We start from the raw sequence: 22,547 nt of genomic DNA, 5'->3' as shown, positions 1-22,547 counted from the left end.
TTTTTTTTTTTTTTTTTTTGTCACATGTAGCAGGTTCAATAGTCTTTGGTCCTGGTGACTTGGCTTTCCCAGCCCGGGTCCTTGGGGAGACACAGCCCTGTGTGAGTAAAGGCAGTGTGGTTGGCTGGGGGTGGCAGAGCCCCGTGGCTGCTGTTCCTTGGAGGTTTTAGAGACAGTTCTAGATTAATGAGAGAAGCCAAAACTTTCCCAGCTCTTTTCAGTTGCCTGGGTCTCTGTTGTCCCAAGGGTTTCCTTTATGGGCTGGATCCAAGGGGTAATGCTGGGGATGTGACTGCTGCCTTTTGTGCTGCGTGTGACGTAAATGGATTCTTCCTGCCAGGCGGGGGCATCACGGAGCGCAACCTGCAGAGGATTCTGGAAGGCTCTGGTGCATCTGAGTTTCACTGCTCTGCTCGCTCAGTCCGGGACTCAGGGATGAAGTTCAGGTAATGGAATATTTCTACTAACAGAATCGTATGGTGGAAAAGCTGGATTAAGCAGAGCTGGGTTTGTAGAAGAGACATAAATTCCCAGCCTCCTCCTGAGCGCCGATCGCTCTCCTCTTGTGGTTGGGATCGTGATGCCTGGCTCTGTGTTCTGCAGTGCACAGATCCAGCGGTGCTCATCACCTGGACATGCGAGCTCCGTGCAGAACGGGATCCCCGGGGCATTTCTTCTGGTACTGCTGCCCAGGGGCTCATGAGTGCACTTGTGTGGCACTTGGTAAGACAGGCTCTGGTGCTGCTGCCTCAGACCTGTAAATTGGTTGTGTGGCATTTGGGAGACCTGCGGGACGTACCGCTGTGAGGAGTGGGGAATGGGTTTTGTTGATGCTGGTGCTTCTTGTTGCTGGATAATTCTTCTCTCTACTACTACTACCTCACCTTTACTCTTCCTTCTGTTACTGCCTCATCTTTGGTCTAAGGTGGCAGCAGCAGTTTCTGTGGCCTCCACTGAGCGTAGGGAGACAGTAGCTATTCCTTAGTCTATCTAACTGTCTTTATCGCTCTCAGATAGTAATCAGTCCTGTTTCCTACAGAAATCCGAACGTTGCCATGGGAGCCTCCTTCTCCGCCCCTGAATACTCCATAAAGGTGGCAGATGTGGCCAAGGTGAGAACCCTCAATGCCATTGCAAAGAACATCCTGTAGCAGACGGCATCGTGCTGGGACAAGAGCGCTGAGGCTCCAGAGTCTTCCCTGCTGTGTGGACAGACGGGTCCTCCTCAGGCTCCAAAGGACATGAACTGGGTGGTGAAGCCTGACATCTCATCCCTTGCCTTCCCCTGATCGACCAGTCCCTGGCCTCAAGACCTGATGTTGGCCATTTTAATTCAAAGGACTCATTTCTGGATGTTGCTCCAACAAGCTGCTCAGCAGCTTTTGGGGAGGAAGGGAGCTGAGCAAGTAGGGGGACAGAGTTGTGTAGCACTGCATGTGATTGTCAAATAAACACTGCAGCAGCTGCTCCCCTTTGCCTGTGTTTGTTTTGTTTCTCTTTTACAAGTAAAACTGCATTAGTTGTGTTGTGTAGCCTAGTACAATATTGGTGTTGCTTCTAGATGTACATTGGGAATGGGAAAGTCCTGATGGGCTCATCTGTGAGATGAGGGACAGTTTACACAGGGAAGAGAAACACTTCCCAAGAACAAGGTAGTAGCAAACAAGCATTGAGCTAAATGCATGAGTCAAACTCTTGTCCCAGGAGAGCCTCAATGCAGCCAAGCAGAAGCAAGAGGCAGACGTGGGGGCACTGAAATAGTCAGACCTACCACAGCAAAGCAGAAAACAGTCATGTCCAGAGTGCTGGAAAACACTGACTGCTGTGGTCAGCCAGTCCGACAGCTCTTCATATTCTCCTTCGTATGTGGAGATGATTAACACACCAAGCTCTGATGGAAAAGAACTTCTAACTACCTGACCGACTAGGTGAGTTGATTTTGAAGCCTCACGGGCTATGACTGAGTGCTTGAGGTGGGATGGACATGTGGAGATTTCTGTAGGATAAAAGGTACTTTTTGCAGGGAGTTTCCTGCTCATTTTGTAATGCGAAACACAGATCGTGCTCTGGACAGTGCTCAGGGGAGCGTAGCTGTTGGGCTACTGCTCCTAGTCCGAAGCATAACCTTGGGCTCAATTCAGTTATCCTGCAAAATATCTGATGAAAGATTTGAGCAGTATCCATTAAAAGAGTCAGGATCCATGAAGGCCCAGAGACAGAGCACCTTTAATCTTGCAGCCTGCTGGTATTAGCTGGAATTTAATAAGTGCGAAGGTTTGTTGGAATCTGCTTCTTGACTTCCAAAGCTGCCCAGAAAATGAAAGAGGAATTACTTGGGACCTGAGTTAGAAGTGGGTAAGCCTTCTGTTATGGTGGGACTTGAGCTCCGTGGAAATGTGTACAAAAGGGTTGTAAAATTATTGCTGAATAATAATCAAAGAAAAAACATGCTGCTTCTTAATACAGGACTTGTGGGGGAAATGCCAGCTCAGTGTGGTGCTTGTTTCAATCGTGATTAATGAGCAATCAGCAGCATTCAGGCTCAGAAGAGGAAATGACTTAATTGGTGGTTGAAGTCAATCAAGTCCACATGAATTAATGTGAGAGTTCAGGGCTTATGTTGTGACCTTTTGTGAGTCATGAAGTTGATCAAGATATATGTAACTCAATGAACATGAAAATAATGCTGATACAGCCTGGAAGACTTATGAAGAGTTGGGATTTCTTCCATTTATGTAAAGTTAAAAAAAAAAAAAAAAAAAAAAAAAACTAAATGGAATTACGGTTGAGCAAAGTAGAGAAATGAATTCCTTAGAAACAGAGGTGAACAGTCCAGGCTCAACTAACTTGTAATTTGCACTGTAGAAGCTTCCATCTTGGTCCAGACCCACAGAAAGACAGGTAAGAAGCAATGCCAGCCTTTGAAAACTTAAATTTAAAGATGTGATAGGACAAACGGGATAAGACAAGGGGGCACAGGGAAACAGTGTGCTATTGGCTAAGAGAGGTCTCGCCATACTGATTAGCTTGGTCCTGATAAATGTTTTATAGCTACTGTATGAAAAGAACCTTTGTGGAAGGGATTGAAAGTGGGGCTGGGTGAGTGTTGAGGTAGAGTATGTCCCAGGCAGGAGGGCAGAGAGAAAGGAGCCTTGGATGCACTTGTTTCCAACAGTAATGTGCAGCCTAGATGCTGGGTCTGACGAAATATCCAGTTCTAGGGGCTTGGACCTTAGTAGATCTCAGGCTGTGGCTTGGACTGAGAGGACAGCCCATGGCAGGTAGTGAAGAAAGAGCAGGAATGCGGACATAGTTCTCGGGGACTTCCCGACTTCCTGTCAGGAGTCTGGATGGAGAGGAGCTGAGGGAGAGACCGCTTCATTCATGTGTGTCTTGCCTCGTAGTTCAGATTGCTGATCTCGTCAGCACTGTCGTGGCTCTGACCTGGAGGGCCCAGGAGCTAGAACAGCTTTGTTTACGAAAATTCAAGCAGATTTAATCAGTCAAGCTGATAATTATTAACCTACGAGCTTTCAGCATTATCATGTCTCCGAACTTTGCACCTTCCTCTGCTATTGATAGCAAGGGGATCATTCCTGAGCAATTAATCATTTAATCACTCTTGACTTCTGAGCTACATAGTATCAATGCTAGCAATGAGACAGCAGAATCCTCCCAGCGTGGGGAGTGGGGGAGATGGCAGCAAAAGCAAAGTGCCTACCCCTACCCCAAGAAAGCAAACTGTACCAGCCTTGGGATAGCAGCCGCCCCTGCTGTCGTCCCTCTGCCCTTCTACGCTTCAGGGTGGCAATTCAGTGACAGCCATCCTCCCTGGCAATGGTCCTCTGACTAAGGACTTGCCCAGACCAAGGATTTGCCTTAAAATGAAGCTTAAAAGTCTCTTCTTGGCTTTGCATGTAGCCAGCTGCTATGACATGCAGCTTCAAGCTCTGTGAACACAGACATGGGAAAGGGTGAAGAGACGGGGAGAGAGGGGAAAACCCCCAGGCTGTACGGATAAGCAAAAGCTGATGAAAGGAACTACTTTTGCCTCAGAAAGACCACCGCAGCGTGAAGTCAACTCAGCTGCCTGATTTAGCAGGTCACTGTATCCAGATCTCTGCTGGCGGCCCAGGCATCCCTGTGAGGGTGAGCGGCACGTGAGTTACTGTCCTCATGGTACCTGGAGGTCTAGACTTTGCTTGGCTTTTTGGCAGTATTTGGCAGGCTTGTTCTGTCAAGAATGAGCTGTTGCACCCAAGTAGATTGTCTTTTGTGGATCAACACAAACCTGTCTTGTGGTGCACTGGTGAAGGCTGTGATTTCTGAGTCGTGGCTATTATGTCTTGCAATGTCCCCGTGGCAGCAGCTTTCTTGCATCTCTCTGTTGGAACCACTTAGGACCTTCCTTTCCTCCCCACTCTGGGACCTCTGTAGTTTGCCAAATTTGCTTGGTCACTGCTGTGGTCTACGGTGTTGTACAATAGCACTAGGTTAACGATTAACTGCCTGTCATCAGGGACCTTATTGCAACTTCAGCAGTGGGCGTGGGGGGACTTTTATCCCAAACATCTACCCAGGAATATCACAACTAGGCAGAGCGAGGGAAAGGAGCTGCTGTCTCTTCTCGCTGGAGTCATGTCCTCAGCCCTGGATAAGTTCTGCGGCTCCGTCTTTTGGGTGAGTGGTTGCGTTTAATCCTGATCACCCATCCTCGGGGCAGGACGCTTGGCAAAGAGGGAGACCATTAAATCCCAGGGCTCGAAGAACAGGCTTCTTTAGCCAGTAGATCCAAGAGCCAGTATCAGGCATCGGTCCTGCTGTTTGTGCCAAGGTTTACCCGGTACTGAGCACTGTTCGCTAACAGGGCAGCCTGGGTGGGATCCGATTTACAATGATCCAAATGGTACTTCACTAAGTGAGCCTTGTCCTGCCTTACAAAGGCAGGGTACCCTCAAAAGGCCTCTAAGGAGAGTCCAGCTATTTGCAGCTATTTGCAGCTTTTTCCAGCTGTCTTGACCCCTTGGTGGTTGTGGGAAGATGGATCAAGAAGGGGGACCTTTGGTAGGGGCTGAAATGCTCAGCCAAGGCCAGGAGGGTGGGTGTTGAGGGGCATGTAGTGGAGTTGGAAATTAAGAGAAAAGGAGCTTTAGGAGCGCTGGGTCGTCTTCTGTGAGTGAGGTGAGGGTTGGGCAGATTTGAACTACTTGACTGTCTGTCCTTGTTTCCCCCAGAACTCCTCATTCCTTGCTCATGCAGATGCCGACCTGCCGGTCTGTTTCCAGCAGACCGTGCTGGTCTGGATCCCCCTCGGCTTCCTCTGGATCTTTGGTCCTTGGCAGCTCCTGCCCATGTGCAAACACAAAACCAAGAAATCATCTGTGACCAAACTCTACATCATCAAGCAGGTGGAGTGGAGCTTGGGGAGAATGGAGAGCAGGCTAGGGCAGTGTGGGGTGGAGGAATGGTGAGCAGAGAGAGATGGAGGTGGGTGTGAGATGGAGAGATGAGAAGTGCTGGAGAGAGGGAGCAATGAGATGGGCACCATCTGGTATCAAGGACTACAGGTAGGTCGGAAAGAAGTGTGTTGGATGAGGTAGGGGATACTCTTGGAGGGTGGGCTCAGGTGTGTGTCGGGGCCTCCCACCTGGTGGTTTGTAATGGGCTGCTGTGCTCCAGGCTTGAAATGATGGCAGTGCTCGTATGGAAGTGCTGCAGGGGCACCTAGAAAGCTTTCCCAGGCTCGATAAGGTTGGAGAGAATGTAACAGTATGTGGGACTCAAAGCTGCTCCCCACAACTGTGTTGTCTCCCGGTGGTGCTTTGATGGGCTGAGTCTCTCCTCATGGATGCTTCCTTCTCCACAGGTGCTGGCAGTATTGCTGTTGCTGACAGCAGTGGCGGAGCTGGCACTGACATTTGCTGAGGAAGCAAGGCACGAACATCCTCTGCCTGTCCAGTACACAAACCCCAGCCTGTACATTGCCACCTGGGTAAGGGCTCATCTGGAGAAATGCCTTGTCACCGTAGAGACAGGGTGTGAGAGTGCAGGGCCAAGCAGCACCTTGAGCATTGCTGAGCTTTGGTAACCTTCCCGCTTGGAGGAAGGGCCCAGACAAGGCAGGATGGGGCACTGGGAGTGCTGTGCGCTGCTGTAGGCAACGTGGTAGACAAGTTGCTGAATGTGGGGATACATCTAAAAGGACTTGGCTGCTTCTTTAGGAAGCGATGGGGGCAACCCCAGAAACTGGACATACAGCTCAGCGTCCAGACTAGCAAGAAATGTAGAACGTCTCTGTTCTCTGGAGAAGAACGTATGACAGTCTTGCTAGGACGGACTGTGCAGAGCAAGCATCAGTTCATGGCAGGCTGTGCTGCTCTGGCATCTCACAGTTGCTGCTTTGCAGACAGAGGAGACTGGAGGGTATTTTGGCTAACTCTGTGAGAGATGCTGCCAGGGAAGCACACAGAGTCTGAGTTTAACTCCAGGCTTTGAAGAAAGGGCAAGGATAGAGCTATAGGTCTGGGCTCTCTGCAGAATGCTACTGAGACCCCAGAGGGCTACAAACTGCCTAGGACGTGGAAAGTACGTAGAGAGAGAATTGGTTTTCATGGGCTTCTCTGGGCAAAGCACCTCGTTGCTCTTTTTGGTGACCTATGTTACTCACAAATCTCGAGAAGCTAAGGACGTAATAGAGCCTATTTGCTTGATTTGCATGTACCAGATATCTCCATTAAGATATGGGACATTGTAAAACAGTCCTAACACTATCATACGATTCTGCAGCTGCACTGATAAAAGATGATGAAAACAAGACCTCAGATTGCTATTCTTGTTACTTTGGCATTTCAGTTGGTTTCACCTGTATATAAGACATTTTAAGCCGTGGGGACTTCCATGGGAGGCTGTTATGCCTGGTCTGGGGGCAATATTGAGAAGACAGAGTGATGCCTTTTGCCTGCTCCATCAGGCAGAGTAACAGTCCCAGGTGAGGACAACCAGCAAGAAATATTGTGCTGTTATAGTGCTGAGGTGCCTTCGGGCTTTGCCTTTCATATAAGGAGCCTGGTCATATGTCTTCTTAAAATAAACCTTTGCCCTGTGTAATTGACTCTGAAGCTCATGTAGACTTGGCAGTGAATTCAGGAACAAGGAGCTCTGTCCAAGCCAGTGAATCTGAGAGGATCACATGTGCTGATGTCCCAGGGAATGTGACCCTGACAAATGTTTAGAGCTCAGGCCAGTCCAGCTGTCCTGCCTGGGTGTCCTCTCAGTGTTCTCTTTTTTTTTTCGAATTTGTTTTTCTCTTACCAGATCCTAGTGCTCGTGATCCAGGATGCACGACGCTTCTGCATGCGCAGAGACTCAGGAATACTTTTCATCTTCTGGATCCTGTCCCTGCTCTGTGGGATATTCCCATTCCAGTCACTCATCCGGAAAGCACTTCAGGTTGGGTTTGGCAGGAAACTGGGAATCTTCCCAGGGTTTTATTCTGTTCCCAAGGAAAACCCCTTTTGACTTCATCTCTTAAGAAGCCCCTGATGAAGGACTTGAAGTCTTAGCCACCTCAGGGACTTTGGGAAACCAGGAGAGAGCTGGAGAGAAATTGTTTTTTGAATTTTTCCTCTTTCTTTGGGAAGCATAAACTCTTTGTGACCAATTTCTCTCCTTATGGACCTCTGTGTGGAGGGCTAGGGGAAGCAGAGAGGGATGGCTGAAGAGGAGCTAAACCAGAATGGGTTTGGGGAGGTTGCACTGTCTCGAGGATGTTCCAGGTCTTAGACCCAGGTGGCCTTGAAACAGGCTCCATTAGTAATGCTGAGCTTCCTACTCCCGCAGGCCCCCATCTCCGATGTGCCACGATTTGTCCTTTTCTACATCTCTTACGGACTTCAGCTGCTACTTTTCTTCATATCGGGCTTCTCAGATGTCGCCGCAGAAGCAAAGGAAATCTCCAAAAAGGTGCGAGGTCCAAACAGGATTGAGTAAGGGGCTCAGGGTACCCATCCATCCCAGCTGGCATTGACTGGGATATGGTAGAGGTGCTCCAGGTTGGCCTGGCCCAGGTGGGTTCCCAGCAGAAACTCCTCCTCAGCTCTGGATGAGGGCAGCTCTGGGGGCCTCAACAGGGTGCACAGCAAAAGCCAGAGTCTGCAGCTTGGAGCATCTTACTTGTGTGTCCAAATGGAGTCTTTCTGACTCTGGGATGGGGCTCCCTGCAGCTGGAGATGGAAACTCTGAGGTTTCTTCAAGGCTGGCGGTGCTGAGTCAACTCTTGCCATCAAATCACCTGCCATCCCTTGGTACCCACTTCCTTTTGCTTTGTGTCCTAGAACCCAGAGATCACATCCTCCTTCCTGAGCTTCATCACCTTTGACTGGTACACCAGGTGAGCAGGGTTGGTGCAATGCAGGGGTGCAATGGGGGCTGGCACTGTGTCTCGTGGGTGAGCCACCATTCAGGTTATTTTGTGGTAGCCGTGAGAGCTGTGAGCTTTTGGTGTGGTCTGTGCAGCATAAACTCAGATCCTTCATCCCTTGCTGCACACTGGTACTAGGTGCATTGGGCCAAGCTTGTAGGGGTGACTTGTCACTCCTGTTTTTCCTGGCAGAGAAATGGTGGAGCTGCTTGAGAGAGGGAAGTAAAGCTGGCATACCATGATGTGTGAATACAACTTTGGGGGTATACCCCTCCCTCCATCTGGGGTATCAAGGTGTGAAGGTGCAGTGTTGGCAATAAGGGCTGTGTGGAGATCTTGATGATGACAGATTTCTGTGCCCCACAGCATGGTTATTAAGGGCTATCGCAAGCCCTTGGAGATGGAAGATCTCTGGGAGTTGAAGGATAAAGACAAGATAAAGACTATTTCTGCAGCATTGCATAAGAATATGAAGACCTTGCTAAAAAAGGCCCAAGCAGAAATGGAGAAAAGGAAACGCAAGAAGAAGCTCCGAGAAAGTGACTTAGACCTTGGGAACCAGATGAACAAGGCCCAGAGCCAAGACGTCCTGGTGCTGGTAAATCCCTTCCTACTTTTGGCCTTGTGTCAGACTGAAAGAACTATGACATACAGAATAGGGTCAGCTCATCCCCTTGAAGGTGCTATTGCTGAGTTATCCCCACTTTGGTTCTGCAGGCCTATGGACAGGGACGGGGGGACCATGATACGGTCTCCTCCGCCTTGAGAAGATCCTCTTGTTTTGAGAGACCAAGAAAGTCTCAATTCTTCTGCCCTACACAAGGCCAAGAACTACCCTCAAGTCTGCAGTGCAAGCAGCTCCCTTATCTCTTTTCCTTCCCCAAGTATCTCCCAGCAGTGAGATCTGAGTGACAGTCATCTTTTATCAGACCCCAGCCTCAGATCTTTCTGAAGTTCCTGACTTTGGGTCCTATGGGGTCAGGCTGGTCTTGGGATTGCATCGGTTGTCTTTAGGGCATCTGAATCAAGGAAGCGGGTGTTTGTGTTTAGGGTGTTTGGTGTGTGAGCACCGAGAAGGAAGATGAGTGGAGGCCTCATTCAGGATGCTTGACCTGGGGCTATGGGAATAGCCCTGGAAGCATCTTCTCAGGTGGAAGAAGCCTGTGCAATCTCACCTCCTTTACTTACATGTGGGTTTCCTTCTAGGAGGAGAAGCAGACAAAGAAAAAGAAGAAGAAGGCCAAAGGGGATTCCAAAGATTTTCCTAGAGGCTGGTTGCTGAAAACCCTGTTTAAAACTTTCTGGCAAAATCTCCTGCTGTCAGTGGCTTTCAAGCTGGTGCATGATATACTAGTGTTTGTCAGCCCACAGCTGCTGAAGTGAGTCCTTCCTCCCCTGCCCTGTCTATGCTCTATCCAGGCCTATTACCCAGCCCCACCACTGTGTGCGCAGCTCCCAACCCAACCACCTCTATGTATGTGCATGTCCCAACCCTACACTCTGGGGACTTCCCACCCCCCCACACGCCCCCAAAGCTAGAACTTCTTGGGTTGCAGTTTAATGAATAGCTGAACAGAGCTGAGCTAATTCCCAGCCACCAAGGACACAGACTTGTTCCCTGCTCCCGATGTCCACCTTCATGCAGATGTGTTCTCTCCCTAGAGATGTCTCTAGCTCTTGTTGGGCACATCCATGTGCCAATTCAGTTTAGCCCAGCAGGACCTGCCTGGTGTATTTTCCAGAACTGCAAATGTGCCTGTGAATGATCTGACATGAAATGCAATCTCCCTTGAATGGGTTGTAGAGGCAACCCTGAGCATAGAATCAGCTGTTTGAGTAGAGGCTCTGTAGCCACTTCAGTGAGGAACCTCTCTCTGTTGGTCTGGAGCATCCTCCTTGGGTCTGCCTTAGTAGGGTGAGTGTTTCATGGGTTGCTCTGTCCCCAGGTTGCTGATCAGCTTTGTGTCAGATCCGGACGCCTTTGCCTGGCAAGGCTACCTGTACTCCATCCTGCTCTTCCTGGTAGCGCTGGTTCAGTCTATCTGCCTGCAGCAGCACTTCCACTTGTGCTTCCAGCTTGGCGTGTCTGTGCGTGCCAGTCTCATGGCTGCCATCTACAAGAAGGTTGGTAGAGCACAACCTCTCTCTGCTCCCTCCTAGGTGGGCTGGGGATACCAGTATCCTTTGCCTTCCCCATCTACCTGGGATAGCTTGGAAATAAGTTATTTAGTGTCTAGAAAGTCATGCAGAGAGCTCAACCTGGGATACTTGCCACATGCTGGGGATACCATGGGTGCTAGTTCTGCCCAGGATCTAGGGCTGCAGCTGTTGGCTTTTCTGTTGGCTTCCAGAGGCTGGGAAGTTTTTCTGTTCACACTGGTGCAAGATTTAGGATAACTATTCCAGAGATCCCTGCAAAGGGATGTGGTTCTTTGCTCCCAGTGATGCTGATGTGCAGGCAGTGATGAGATCACACATAGTTCATAGAGAGGAATCCAGGAGCAATTTCAGCCTGGCCTGCTGATTCCGTGCTCCATGCAATGCTGTTGGCATCCAGGCTGTTCCAGACAAGCTTATAGTAACTGTGTCCTCTCTCTCCAGGCACTCACTGTATCCAGCACCACCCGTAAAGAGTCCACAGTGGGAGAAACTGTGAATTTGATGTCCGCTGATGCCCAGAGGTTCATGGACATGGCCAACTTCCTTCACCAGCTCTGGTCATGCCCCCTACAGATTGTCCTGTCCATCATTTCCCTGTGGGCAGAGCTCGGCCCTTCTGTTCTTGCTGGCATTGGAGTCATGCTGCTGCTCATCCCTATAAATGGGTTTCTGGTCACGAAGGCCAAAGGCATCCAGGTCAGTGTTGTGTGCAAGATCCTTTCTGCTTCCCCAGCTACTGAGGCCTATTGCTGTTCCCTCAACCTGTTGTCTTAGGCTGAGCAGAGTGGCGAATGATGAGTGGGTGAGGTAAGCAGGACACACGTGAGACCTATTCTACCAGCTGAGCTTGGGCAGGGCTGAGTAGAGCCTTGAGGCCTGAAAGCAAGATATTACCAGTAATAATATATTAGCTCTAGCTTTTACTTTACAACAGAGCTGCAGGGCGCCAAAGTCCAGATTTGTGAAATGGCTCCTTTGGCTTTTGGAGTTCACTTCTTCCTTCCCTCTTGCAGCCTGGATGAGCCTTCCATGGGTGAGCTGAGCTGTAGTCAGACTTAAGCATAGCCATAACCTCTGGCTTTTCTGTTTCCAGGTGAAGAACATGAAGAACAAGGATGAACGTATGAAAATAATGAATGAAATCCTCAATGGAATCAAGGTGAGCGGTGGGAGACCTTTCCCTGAAGTACCTCTCTTCTTGTATGCTGGGCCTGCAGTCAATGCCCTTTCCCAACCTGCAGCAACTTCATTGCAGTCTAGCTTGGGAACGCTGTCTCTGTGATAGCCAGATCTCAATTCCTGCAGTTCCCTTGGCTTCCTCATCTTGCAGAAGGTTGACTGAGGAGGATAGCTGGGCCAAGCAAGGGTTTCCTGGGAATTTCCTGGAGAGCCGTGATGGGGAGTGTGATGGCAAGGGGGCTCTAAGTGACATGGTAAGCTGAGGATGAGGGAGTAGGAATGCTGTAGGGAAGTGTCCTGAATTGTGGGCCAGGATGGGACAGGAGAGATGCAGTGGGCAAACGGGATTCTGAGCAAGCCAGGAGTAAGTGCTGCTGGTGCTGGGACCTAGCGAGCCAAGTGTGGAGATGGACGCTCCTGTGATGCCAGCATCTGCTCATCCTGGTCATTCCACAGATCCTGAAGCTCTTTGCCTGGGAGCCCTCATTTGAGGATCGAATCAAGGAGATCCGGGGACGTGAGCTCAAATACTTGCTGAATTTTTCTTATTTGCAGTCAATATCCGTATTCGTCTTCACCTGCGCCCCCTTCTTGGTGAGTGCCAGCAGCTTAGGGGATGCCCTGTCTGCACCTTCATCAGAGGTGGAATAGGGCTGTATCCAAGGGGGTGGGAAAAAACAGATACCCCAGCTGGAGTGCAGCAATGGGGAGAGGAGGGACTGAATGACAGAAGCCCAGCATGCAGAGATGGGTCCTGACTGCTGACAGGACAGCAATAGGAAAGAAAGATCCTCACTGGAGGGACCTAGACAGGGCCTAGAGAGAGGCACCCCAAAGGAGAGCACTGCAGAGGCCTTAGGGGCTACAGGGGCTGGGCTGCACGGCCAGCGTGATGGCACTTTCTCTGACGTTGTTTGTCCCAGGTCTCCCTCGCCAGCTTTGCCGTCTACGTGCTAGTGGATGAGAACAACATTCTGGATGCACAGAAGGCCTTCACTTCCATTTCCCTCTTCAACGTGCTACGCTTCCCCATGGCCATGCTGCCCATGGTCATCTCTTCTTTGGTCCAGGTCAGCCACCCTATAGGGCAGGAGGTGGAGGGGAGGGTCTTATGACTCATATACCTCTGCCCAAAACAGCATGTAGTGTTTAGGGCTCAGATATATTATGGACCTAGGGTTTGGACACTCAGCCTTGATACATAAAACTGTTGGCAAATGGATCTGACAGGACTCATGAATGCAGCATGGGCTTGGGGCTCAGATCTTGGGGCTGGTGCTGGAGTGGAGACTCTCTATGTGGGGCTGCGGAGAGGTGCTCTGCTCATGGGGCTCCTGCCAGATCACCCAGCTGTGCTCTGTGCCCACATGCCCTTTCCCTGCTCCTGCAGACCAATGTGTCCACTGCGCGACTGGAGCAGTACCTGGGAGGAGAAGACTTGGATACCTCAGCTATTCACCACGATCACATTGCAGGTAGGTGAATGTCTAGGTTGGTCCCTGTGTGTCATAGACCAGGCTCAGCCTGTCCAGCTGTGCAGGCCCTCTCTGCAACGGGCAGTGCAAGCCGAGCTGGAGGCAGCGCAGCAATAGGGAATCACACTGTGCAGAGGTGGGCAGGGACTGGGCAGACCGGGTCAGGGGCTGTGTTGGGAGGTTTAGGGGGCTGTGTAGGCGGGCTGGGGTTGGGGATGCAGGGACTGGGGACTAGGCGGGTTGGAGTGGAGCCTGCTGGCTGCAATGGGGGGCCTACCAAGCCCTGAGGTATGGCTCTCTTTGACAGGCAGTGCTGTGCGTTTCTCGGATGCCACGTTTGCCTGGGAGCAGGACGGCAATGCTGTGATAAAAGAGTGAGTGCTCTGCACCGTTTGGGGGCCACATGGGTGTGGAGAGGGAATCTTGGTCCCTCACTGTGTTGTTTGTGGAGGACAGTGCACAACTCGTTGTGAGTCCTGGCTGGGAGTCCTCCAGAGGTGCTCTGCTTGTTTTGTTCTGGTCCCATGCAGGCAACGTAGGAGCCCATGGCTGCTGGCATTGCTTACTTGGCCCTCATGTCTTTGCAGTGTCACCCTGGACATCACCCCTGGGAGCCTGGTGGCCGTGGTTGGGGCAGTGGGCTCAGGCAAATCGTCGTTGGTGTCAGCCATGCTGGGAGAGATGGAGAATATCAAGGGACACATCAACGTCCAGGTGAGAGGAGCTGGCCCCACGACGGGCTGGCTGGGAGCTGAGCAGGGAGATGGCAGGGCAGGACTGCTTGGGACAGTGATCCCTGTCCATCTCCATAGCCTCCTGGCTCAGGACCAGACTGATCCCAGAGAGGGGACTAAGGCTGTGGGAGGTGGTAGTCTTCAGGCTGGTGCTCCCGCCATGCAGCTTTTCCCAAATCTCTCCATAGGGCTCCCTGGCCTACGTTCCCCAGCAGGCGTGGATCCAGAACGCCACACTGAAAGACAACATCCTTTTTGGGTCAGAACTGGATGAAGCCAGGTATCAAGAGGTCATCAAGGCCTGTGCCCTCCTTCCTGACCTGGAACTGCTCCCTGCAGGCGACCTGACAGAGATTGGGGAGAAGGTATTGGCTCTGGACACTACAGGATGAGGGGATAAGCAAATATGGGGCAGGGAGAGCACAGGAAGGGAGAAATGGATGTGCACATCCTGGGAGAAAGGGCAGGTGTCACTTATGGGCTAACAGGGAGATAAACAAGGTGTGATTGGGGGAGGATGCCAAGGCTCCTGTTAACAGGACCTTTCTTGATATGGAGCAGAGGAAAGAGCCGTTGCCCAGTGCCAGGCGAGAGCTCACAGAGATCCCCTCCCTTCCAGGGCATTAACCTGAGCGGGGGTCAGAAGCAGCGAGTGAGCCTGGCCCGGGCGGTGTACAGCAATGCGGACGTGTACTTGCTGGATGACCCCCTCTCTGCTGTGGATGCCCATGTTGGCAAGTACCTTTTCGAACACGTGCTGGGGCCAAAAGGGCTGCTGCAAAACAAGGTGAGTGCTTCTACCCTCCTCCCCAGGAACTGACCATGCAAGAATTGCCTGATGTTCTGTTGGCCACGTAGAAGAGGCTGGGTCTGCTTTCTGGGAACAAAGTGGGGTCCTGCAGGCCTTCAGGTGGGGCTGCAGCAGGAGCAGAAGAGTCCACATGGGTCTCCAGAGGGATGGAAATAAGTGAAAGGTGTCCTATAGGTCCCCGAAGCGGGGCAGTGATGAGCTAAGGGGTCCCCAAGAAGAGCAAGGGGAGCCTGCAGGCCCAGCGTAGGGTGAGAGGGATGCTCTGATGCTCACGGCTCTGCAACCACCATGCCACTCTGTTGCAGACACGGATCTTGGTGACACACAGTGTCAGTTTCCTGCCGCAGGTTGATAACATTGTGGTGCTGGTGGCAGGAGCGGTGTCTGAGCATGGCTCCTACAGCACCCTGCTTGCGAACAGGGGGGCATTCGCCCAGTTCCTGAACTCCTACGGTTTCCAGGAGGATACTCCAGAAGAAAAGGCTGCAGGTACTGGCATTGCATTGAATTAGCTACCACAGGAACTATCTGATGTTTTGAGTCTCTTAAATTCATTTATGTTTATGGCTCCCATAATTTCCCTAGCAGAAGGCTTTGCTCCTTAATGATGCTGGAGCCTGGTCATTCCCAGCTTCCCTGCAGGACCCATCTCCCATATGTTCAGAGGTGCTTAACCTCTGCATGCTCCTGAACTGGAGTGACATGACCTACCAAGTCTGGCACTTGCTAAACCAGCACAAATCTCTGCGAGGTTCCAGAAATGACACTGGAATGAATCAACAGCAGTGACTGCCTCCGTGCAGGCCTTTAGCCCAGCATCCCTTGTCCGTGCTCCCTCTAGCACAGCACCCCAGCACGTCCCATCCTACTGTGCTGGGATCACTGCAGTGTTGCTGGTGGGGAGGGCACAGCCTGAGCCTGGGGTGTGCAGGGCTAGAGGAGAGGACACAAGGGCAGCAGAGATGTGTGGTATGTGGGATCTGTTCTCTCTTCAGTGCCTGACTCTCCCCTCCTTCTCCCCTGTACCTATAGCTGTTGCTTTAGTTGAGGATGAAGAGCAGAATGATGAAGACACTGAGCCCTGTTTGGAAGATGGACCTGATGATGTGGTGACCATGACAATGAAGCGAGAGGCCAGCATCCAGCGGAGAGAGTTCAGTCGCAGGTGGGACCCTGACCTGAGCTTGCCAGGCTCTCCCCAGCCTCCTGCACTGCAGGACACGGGGTTCCAGGAGGCTTTCCTGAGGGGGATTCCTGAATAAAAGGGGTTGGGAGCTCCCATATTTAGCCCAAGGTGGGTTGGTTCCCCACCTTCAGCCACACTAGAGTATCACGGCCTCACCCTGCAATCTTGCCTGAAACTCCTGGTTCTGCAGGCTGGGTGGGGGACTGTGATTGCGTATCTGGAAATGGCTACGATTTCCACAGCTCACTCAAAGCTGCTTTGGTCAGGGTATTCCCTGGAGGGCTCTTGACACTGGTTTGCCAGGGTAGCATGGGACAAACTTCCAGGAGAGGGGGAGTCATCCAGCGTCCTGCAACTAATGGCAACAATCCCATTCCCTGCAGCCTCAGCAAAAGGAGCACCAAGTCCTTCCAGGAGGCCCAGAAGGAGTCCCCCAAGAAGCTGAAAGGCCAGCAACTGATTGAGAAAGAGACTGTGGAAACTGGCAAGGTGAGAAGGATGGAAGAGATTCAGTGCTACAAGATCCTGACTTTGGCCCCCAAAAGCCATCACCAGCTATCTAGGTCCCATTGCAGCCAACAGGCACAAAAGGAGAGAGTCTTGTCCACATGTGTGGAGCTGGTGGTAGAGCGGCCATGGCTGGGTGGGCATGTTGCTTGGCACATTGCAGGGTAGTGGAGGGAGGACATGTGTGGAGGGGAGCACCATGGACAGGGAGAAAGGGGTCCCGAGGCCATGTGTGGGGTGTCATCAGCTGTGGCTTGCTGGATGGTGGTGATGGGCTGAACTGTTTCACAGGTGAAGTTTTCCATGTACGTGCGATACCTACGTGCTGTTGGCTGGATGTTTTCCTTCGGGATTGCCATGGGCTACCTTGCACAATATGTTGCCTATGTGGGCACCAACCTGTGGCTCAGTGACTGGACTGATGATGCGCAGCGTTACTTGAACCAGACCTACCCTACAGGGCAGCGAGACCTGCGGATTGGTGTCTTTGGGGCACTGGGGGTAGCACAAGGTGAGTGCGGGAACACAGGGGATGCTACTCACCTCAGCCACATGGTCCAGCAGGGAAGGGGCTTGCAAGGCCCACAGCCAGCAGTGCAGCAAGGAACACGGTATCCACCACTGCATCTGCTCACTGAAGCCTTCCCTCCCACTTCTTGCTGAGTTGGGGACAGATATCAGCATGACCCCAGTGTAAACAGCCCTAAGAAGACTGTTGCCCCCTTAGGTTGAAGGTCACTGTCCTTATCTAACATGGAGATAATGCCAAGGCCCAAGCCTTTCATGTCCCATGTCAGCTGCCACTGACTGCTTGGTGCTTTCGTTGCAGCTCTCTTCCTATTCATGGCAACCACGCTGTCTGCCCATGGTTCTGTGCAAGCCTCCCGGGTTATGCACCAGAAGCTGCTCAGCAACATCCTGCATGTGCCCATGAGCTTCTTTGACACGACCCCAACTGGCCGTATTGTGAATAGGTTTGCCAAGGTAGGAGAACCACCAAGATGAGGAGGAGTCTGTGGCTCATGTCCCATGGAGGGAGCCAGGCGGATAGGAGGCAAATGGGGGGATCTGCTCACAGCCTATAGCTACAAAGATGATGAAGCCAAATTCCTCCGAACGTTGTCAGCTGATCCAAGGGCAGTGGCCATAAATGGTACCCTGAGATGGCTATCACAAAAAAAAGACAGCAGAAAAGGAGGGATGGACTGCGTAACTCTTGCTTTTCTGGGCCTGATTTGCACTTTCAGTCTGGATACATGAGCACTATGAAAAACTTGAGCACCTGCTTGTGACATGCCTAATGTGTCATGTTCCTGGGCTGTTTAGGGCATGTCAAATTGCCCTTGTGGTCACAGATTTACAACAAACTGTACAGTCTTTGCAATGTAAATGAGACTCATAAAACTAAGGGGGAAAAGAGAGGAGGGAAAAGAGAAATATTCAAATATTGCAGTTCCACCACTTGCTTTGGTGACATTTCTTGATTTTATGAATAACAATCTCCCTTGAGGTGAACAATCTCTCATAGGCCTTCTAGGTGTACTCTGAGATGAGGGAGGATGTGATGAGCAGCCAAGAGAAGGGTGGGAGCAAGCTGGAGACCTGGGTACATTTGCATGGTCAACCTATCCTTTCTGCCTTACTTTCCTATCCTGAATCCTGGGACTAGGCAAAGCTGCACTTCCCAAGGCAGGCACGTACCAGGGAGGAATGTTAGTTAGAGCTTCAAGATTAGTTCATCTGTTCCCAAGTTAAGAGTCCGTGGCTCTAAACACCAATTCATTGTCATTCTGTAATTTTGCAAGTGTTTGACATGATGTTACCATATGGGTGTGTAGGAACCTTGCATGCATGGGGTCTCTGTGCTTTTCCCTCTGCCTAGCGTCACTGACTGTTTCTTTGTATGCTTCAGGACATCTTCACCATAGATGAGACCATCCCCATGTCCTTCCGTAGCTGGCTGTCCTGTTTCATGGGCATCATCAGCACATTGCTCATGATCTCCTTGGCCACCCCGTTCTTCGCCCTTATTATCATTCCATTAGGCATCTTCTACTATTTTGTGCTGGTGAGTAACCGCAGGAGGATTCTGACTTTTATCTTTGTCCCTGCCGAGCTTTGTGTTGGTAACAGAACTCTCTCCCTTGTTACAGCGCTTCTATGTCTCCACGTCACGCCAGCTACGGCGTCTGGACTCTGTTACTAGGTCTCCTATCTATTCCCACTTCGGTGAGACAGTATCAGGCCTGTCTGTGATCCGGGCCTATGGACACCAGGAGCGGTTCCTGCAGCACAATGAGAACACTGTGGACACCAACCAGAAAAGTGTTTATTCCTGGATAGTCTCCAATAGGTGAGTTTGTTCCTTATGCCATGGCAAAGGCTGGGTTAGCAAAGGGCTGTGTTACTGGGTAGATGTTTTATGCTCGTGACATTTGTACCATTTTGAGTTACTCTGATATGGGTAGTTACCAGCACAGGAGGTTACATGTGAGGCACAGGGACTAACCAGAAGGCCAATCAAGCATGGAATAGTATTGGGTATACAGAATGCGCAGGGTGACATACAGAACAGATAACAGAAAAAGACATGGAGAGAGAACAGGAGCAGGCCTAGACACAGGAGCAGTGTGGAAATGGTTCACTTGGGGAGTAGCAAGGGGTGAGTTAATGGGAACCACAAGAGTGTGAGAGTTGTTGGGATGAGGTGCTGCAAGACGACTTGAGGAGACTGATCAGGAAAGACTGGGATGGATGACTCTCCTGGAACAGGAATAATTGAGATCCTTAAGGGAGAAACACAGAACTGTTTTAACATAATCTTGTCAGACTACAATGGAACTGCTTGCAGAACTGATTACAGATCTGCTACACAGGCGCTGGTGCCAGTGGCAGGTTCTGGGCTAGACAGTCAGGGTTGCTGGTGTGGTGCTGGTCCTGCTAGTGGCTGCTCCTGGTGCCCAGAAAGGATGATGTGCTCTTCCTGCGCTGGGTGCAGGCAAATGCTTCTCCTGCTGCTTTTCACCACAGCTGTGCTTTCCTGGTGCAGGTGGCTGGCCGTCCGTCTGGAGCTCGTCGGGAGCCTCGTGGTTTTCTTTTCCGCACTTCTAGCCGTGATCTCCAAGGGCACTTTGGAGGGCGGCATTGTGGGCCTTTCCATCTCCTCTGCCCTCAACGTGAGTCAGCAAGAGCTCTCCTTGCAAGCTGGGCTGTGTGGAAGCAGAGCTCCGACAGCTCCGGTCTGGCTGTGTCCTGCCGCAGCCTGCTCTGAAACAGAGCGGTGGCGCCAGCTGGGATGGTCCCTCGTAGGGAAGGGATCGCCTGGGAAGCTGGAATGGAGCAGGGGAAGAGCACTCGGCCTCTGGGCCTCTGGTGCTGCCTGAAAGCTTTCCAAGGACTGAAGAAAGGGGGAGCCCTTTTACGTCAGGGGTGCTCATGGCCAGCAGGGATCCTTGAGCTGAGCGGGGAGAGCTCTTTCTCGCAGGGTCTCACTGAGCTCTGCATCCTCTGGGCTCTGCCCACAGGTGACCCAGACACTGAACTGGCTGGTGCGGATGTCTTCAGAGCTGGAAACAAACATTGTGGCCGTGGAGCGGATCCACGAGTACACGACAGTGAAAAACGAGGTGAGGAGATCACGGTTGGGGCGAGCAGCTCGGTGCTAGCCAGCATTGCAGGGCACACACCCCTAACGCTGTTGTGCCTCCAGGCTCCGTGGGTGACAGAGAAGCGCCCACCTCGTGGCTGGCCCAGCAAAGGTGAGATCCAGTTCATTGACTACAAAGTTCGTTACCGACCTGAACTGGAGCTGGTTCTTCAGGGGATCACGTGCGATATCAGGAGCACCGAGAAGGTGAGCTGCCCTTGCGACACCCCTTCCCTAGCAGCCCCCTGTTAAAGGGGTTCCTGCTTTCTTAGCTCCTGGCTGCAGGAGAGCCCCTGCCCTGTTTTCTTCAGCTCCTGCTGCTGGTCTAAATAGCTCCTTCCACAGGTTGGAGTTGTGGGCCGCACCGGGGCAGGGAAATCCTCCCTCACCAACTGCCTCTTCCGAGTGCTGGAGGCTGCTGGAGGGAAGATCGTCATTGATGGCTTGGATATTTCCACGATTGGCCTCCACGACCTGCGCCAGAATCTCACCATCATCCCCCAGGTGAGCTAGGTCCAGCCTCCCCATGTCCCACTGCTCTATGGCCTCCCCAGGCTATTTGTTTTGGCCGAGCATAGGAGCATGTGGCAGCTGTGGGGCAGAGCTGGGCTTCCCGGCTGAATGGCTGTGATCTGCACGGAGGAACATGCTGTGCTGTCCCTGGCAGGACCCCGTGCTCTTCTCTGGGACCCTGCGGATGAACCTGGACCCGTTTGACCAGTACTCAGATGAGGAGGTCTGGAAGGCCCTGGAACTGGCTCACCTGAAGACATATGTGCAAGAGCTGCCCGAGAAGCTGCTGCATCGTGTGAGTGAAGGAGGAGAAAACCTGAGGTGAGCAGAGCAGCTGGGCAGGCCCAGCTCCCATCCCTTTCATGGGCCCCAAGGCTAAACTGGCCCTGGTGGGGAGAGAGGCCTCAGAGCAGCTTCATCCGAGACAAGCGCAGAAGCTTTGGGGACTGAATGTGAGGGAAAGAAATCAGCCAGGAGTCAGGGCTAGTCCTTGCTGCAGTGGGGCCAGCACGAGCCAACCTTTCACTGGGGGTCCAGGACCAGGGATGGGGTGCTTGGGGTGGCAGATCTTTAGGTGAGCTGAGGTGGGAGTGAGAGATGCAGAGCTGGGCCTGCAGGCTCCCTGCTGCTGTCAGCACCTCATTCCCTTCCTAACTCACGTTCCCCTCCTCACTGCAGTGTGGGGCAGAGGCAGCTCGTGTGCCTGGCCCGGGCCCTTCTCCGCAAAGCCAAGATCCTCATCCTGGATGAGGCAACTGCAGCCGTGGATCTGGAAACGGATCATTTAATCCAGACAACGATCCGGAGCGAGTTTGCTAACTGCACCGTCCTCACCATTGCCCACCGCCTCCACACCATCATGGACAGCAGCAGGTAGTGCGGGGTCGGGGGTAAATGGGCCTCTGGATTCCTGGGATGGGGCAAGAGGTGGCTGACACCAGAGGCAAGGACACAGCCAGAGCGCAGGGCTGGGTGCAGTGCCAAGGAAAACAAACCGCAGAGCTGCCAGGGGAGAAGAATAGAAGAGGGGAGGGGTGGCCGGGCATTGCTTAGGTCTTTGTGGGGAGAAACATGTTTTGGGAATCCTGCCTCTTAAGAGCACAAAGCCATGGAGTATTTATTGACAACCCCGGCCAGGAGCTCATGAGCCTGGGCCCTCCTGTCTCTGCTGGGCTGCGAAGCATGCAGCCCCGTTGTAGGAGCGGGAGCAGCAGCAGGGCTGGTGCTGCCGATCCCCAGAGCTCACGCGTCCTCACTCCCTCCTGCCAGGGTGATGGTGCTGCAGGCGGGCAGGATCATGGAATTCGACAGCCCCGAGGAACTGCTGCAGAGAGAGGGCATCTTCTCCTCGATGGCGAAGGATGCCGGCATCGTGAGCGCGCAAACCACCGCGCTGTAGGCGGCTGTAGGAGCGCGCGCTCACTCGGCTGCCTCCCGCGGGGCTCCCGAGCGGCTGCCGGGCGCCCTGCAGCACTTGTCCCTGCAGCGGGGACGCGAGGGCAGGGCCGGCTCCCTGGCTGGCAGCGACAGAGCACGGGGCCAGGCTGAGCCGCTGACCTTGCTGCTACGCTGCCTGCCGCGCACCAGGGCCTGCAGACACTGCTTAATTTATTTTGACACCAAGGGGAAAGTTGTGCATCAGATGGAGATGTAGCCTCCTTGGGATCTTAGTTTTTGTACCATGTTTGAGAACTTCACTGAGAGATACCGTAGCACTATAGAATGAAATTTACAGTGTAATCTAAGAGCGAATGTTAATTTTTTTTTTCTTTTTGTAAATGTTTCTAGCCTTCCAAATAAAAGCCTGTCTTTAGGCATGTTAAATATGCCTCTGTTTAGCTTCACCACCATTCCAGCACTTGGGGGAACGCAGCACCCCCAGCCTGCGCAGACGCGCAAGGCTAGTGAGCAGCACAA

General features: G+C 52.1%; 2 protein-coding genes across 4 annotated transcripts in view; both read left to right on the top strand.

Annotated features, from left to right (window-relative positions):
- CUTC (cutC copper transporter) overlaps nt 1-1,438 on the top strand; it is a 3,615-nt gene extending 2,177 nt beyond the window's left edge. The window contains exons 7-9 of one of the 3 annotated variants that reach the window (XM_026050783.1): nt 341-446; nt 604-723; nt 1,040-1,104. In XM_026050783.1, coding sequence (XP_025906568.1) covers nt 341-446; nt 604-703 — 206 coding nt within the window. In that variant the 3' untranslated portion in view covers nt 704-723; nt 1,040-1,104. Of the gene's footprint in view, nt 1-340; nt 447-603; nt 751-1,039 lie in introns of those variants that run through there. The other 2 variants (XM_026050780.1, XM_026050781.1) reach the window with 2 other exon arrangements.
- A 3,145-nt stretch (nt 1,439-4,583) lies between these two features.
- On the top strand, nt 4,584-22,087 carry ABCC2 (ATP binding cassette subfamily C member 2). Its single transcript, XM_026050743.1, has 32 exons — nt 4,584-4,680; nt 5,235-5,408; nt 5,867-5,992; nt 7,315-7,449; nt 7,840-7,962; nt 8,334-8,389; nt 8,786-9,017; nt 9,626-9,798; nt 10,366-10,543; nt 11,021-11,275; nt 11,673-11,738; nt 12,215-12,352; nt 12,682-12,828; nt 13,149-13,233; nt 13,541-13,607; nt 13,821-13,947; nt 14,156-14,332; nt 14,587-14,754; nt 15,084-15,267; nt 15,811-15,943; nt 16,348-16,453; nt 16,763-16,982; nt 17,301-17,455; nt 18,384-18,539; nt 18,625-18,824; nt 19,521-19,647; nt 19,996-20,097; nt 20,181-20,324; nt 20,463-20,621; nt 20,785-20,951; nt 21,309-21,503; nt 21,900-22,087. The coding sequence occupies exons 1-32, from the start codon at nt 4,639-4,641 to the stop codon at nt 22,027-22,029; spliced, it is 4,647 nt and encodes a 1,548-aa protein (XP_025906528.1). The 5' UTR covers nt 4,584-4,638; the 3' UTR covers nt 22,030-22,087.
- The last annotated feature ends 460 nt before the right edge of the window (nt 22,088-22,547 follow it).

The sequence above is a fragment of the Nothoprocta perdicaria genome, unplaced genomic scaffold (genome assembly GCF_003342845.1).
Source record: "Nothoprocta perdicaria isolate Ctin4 unplaced genomic scaffold, notPer1 scaffold_7, whole genome shotgun sequence".
Taxonomy (NCBI): Eukaryota; Metazoa; Chordata; class Aves; order Tinamiformes; family Tinamidae; genus Nothoprocta; species Nothoprocta perdicaria.
This window is presented reverse-complemented; position numbering and strand designations above follow the sequence as displayed.

Coding starts and splice junctions, on each gene's coding strand:
- ABCC2 (XM_026050743.1), top strand. CDS start 4,639: ATGTCCTCAGCCCTGGATAAGTTCTGCGGCTCCGTCTTTTGG. Junction 7,963..8,333: donor CAAAGGAAATCTCCAAAAAG/GTGCGAGGTCCA, acceptor TTTGTGTCCTAG/AACCCAGAGATCACATCCTC. Junction 8,390..8,785: donor ACCTTTGACTGGTACACCAG/GTGAGCAGGGTT, acceptor TGTGCCCCACAG/CATGGTTATTAAGGGCTATC.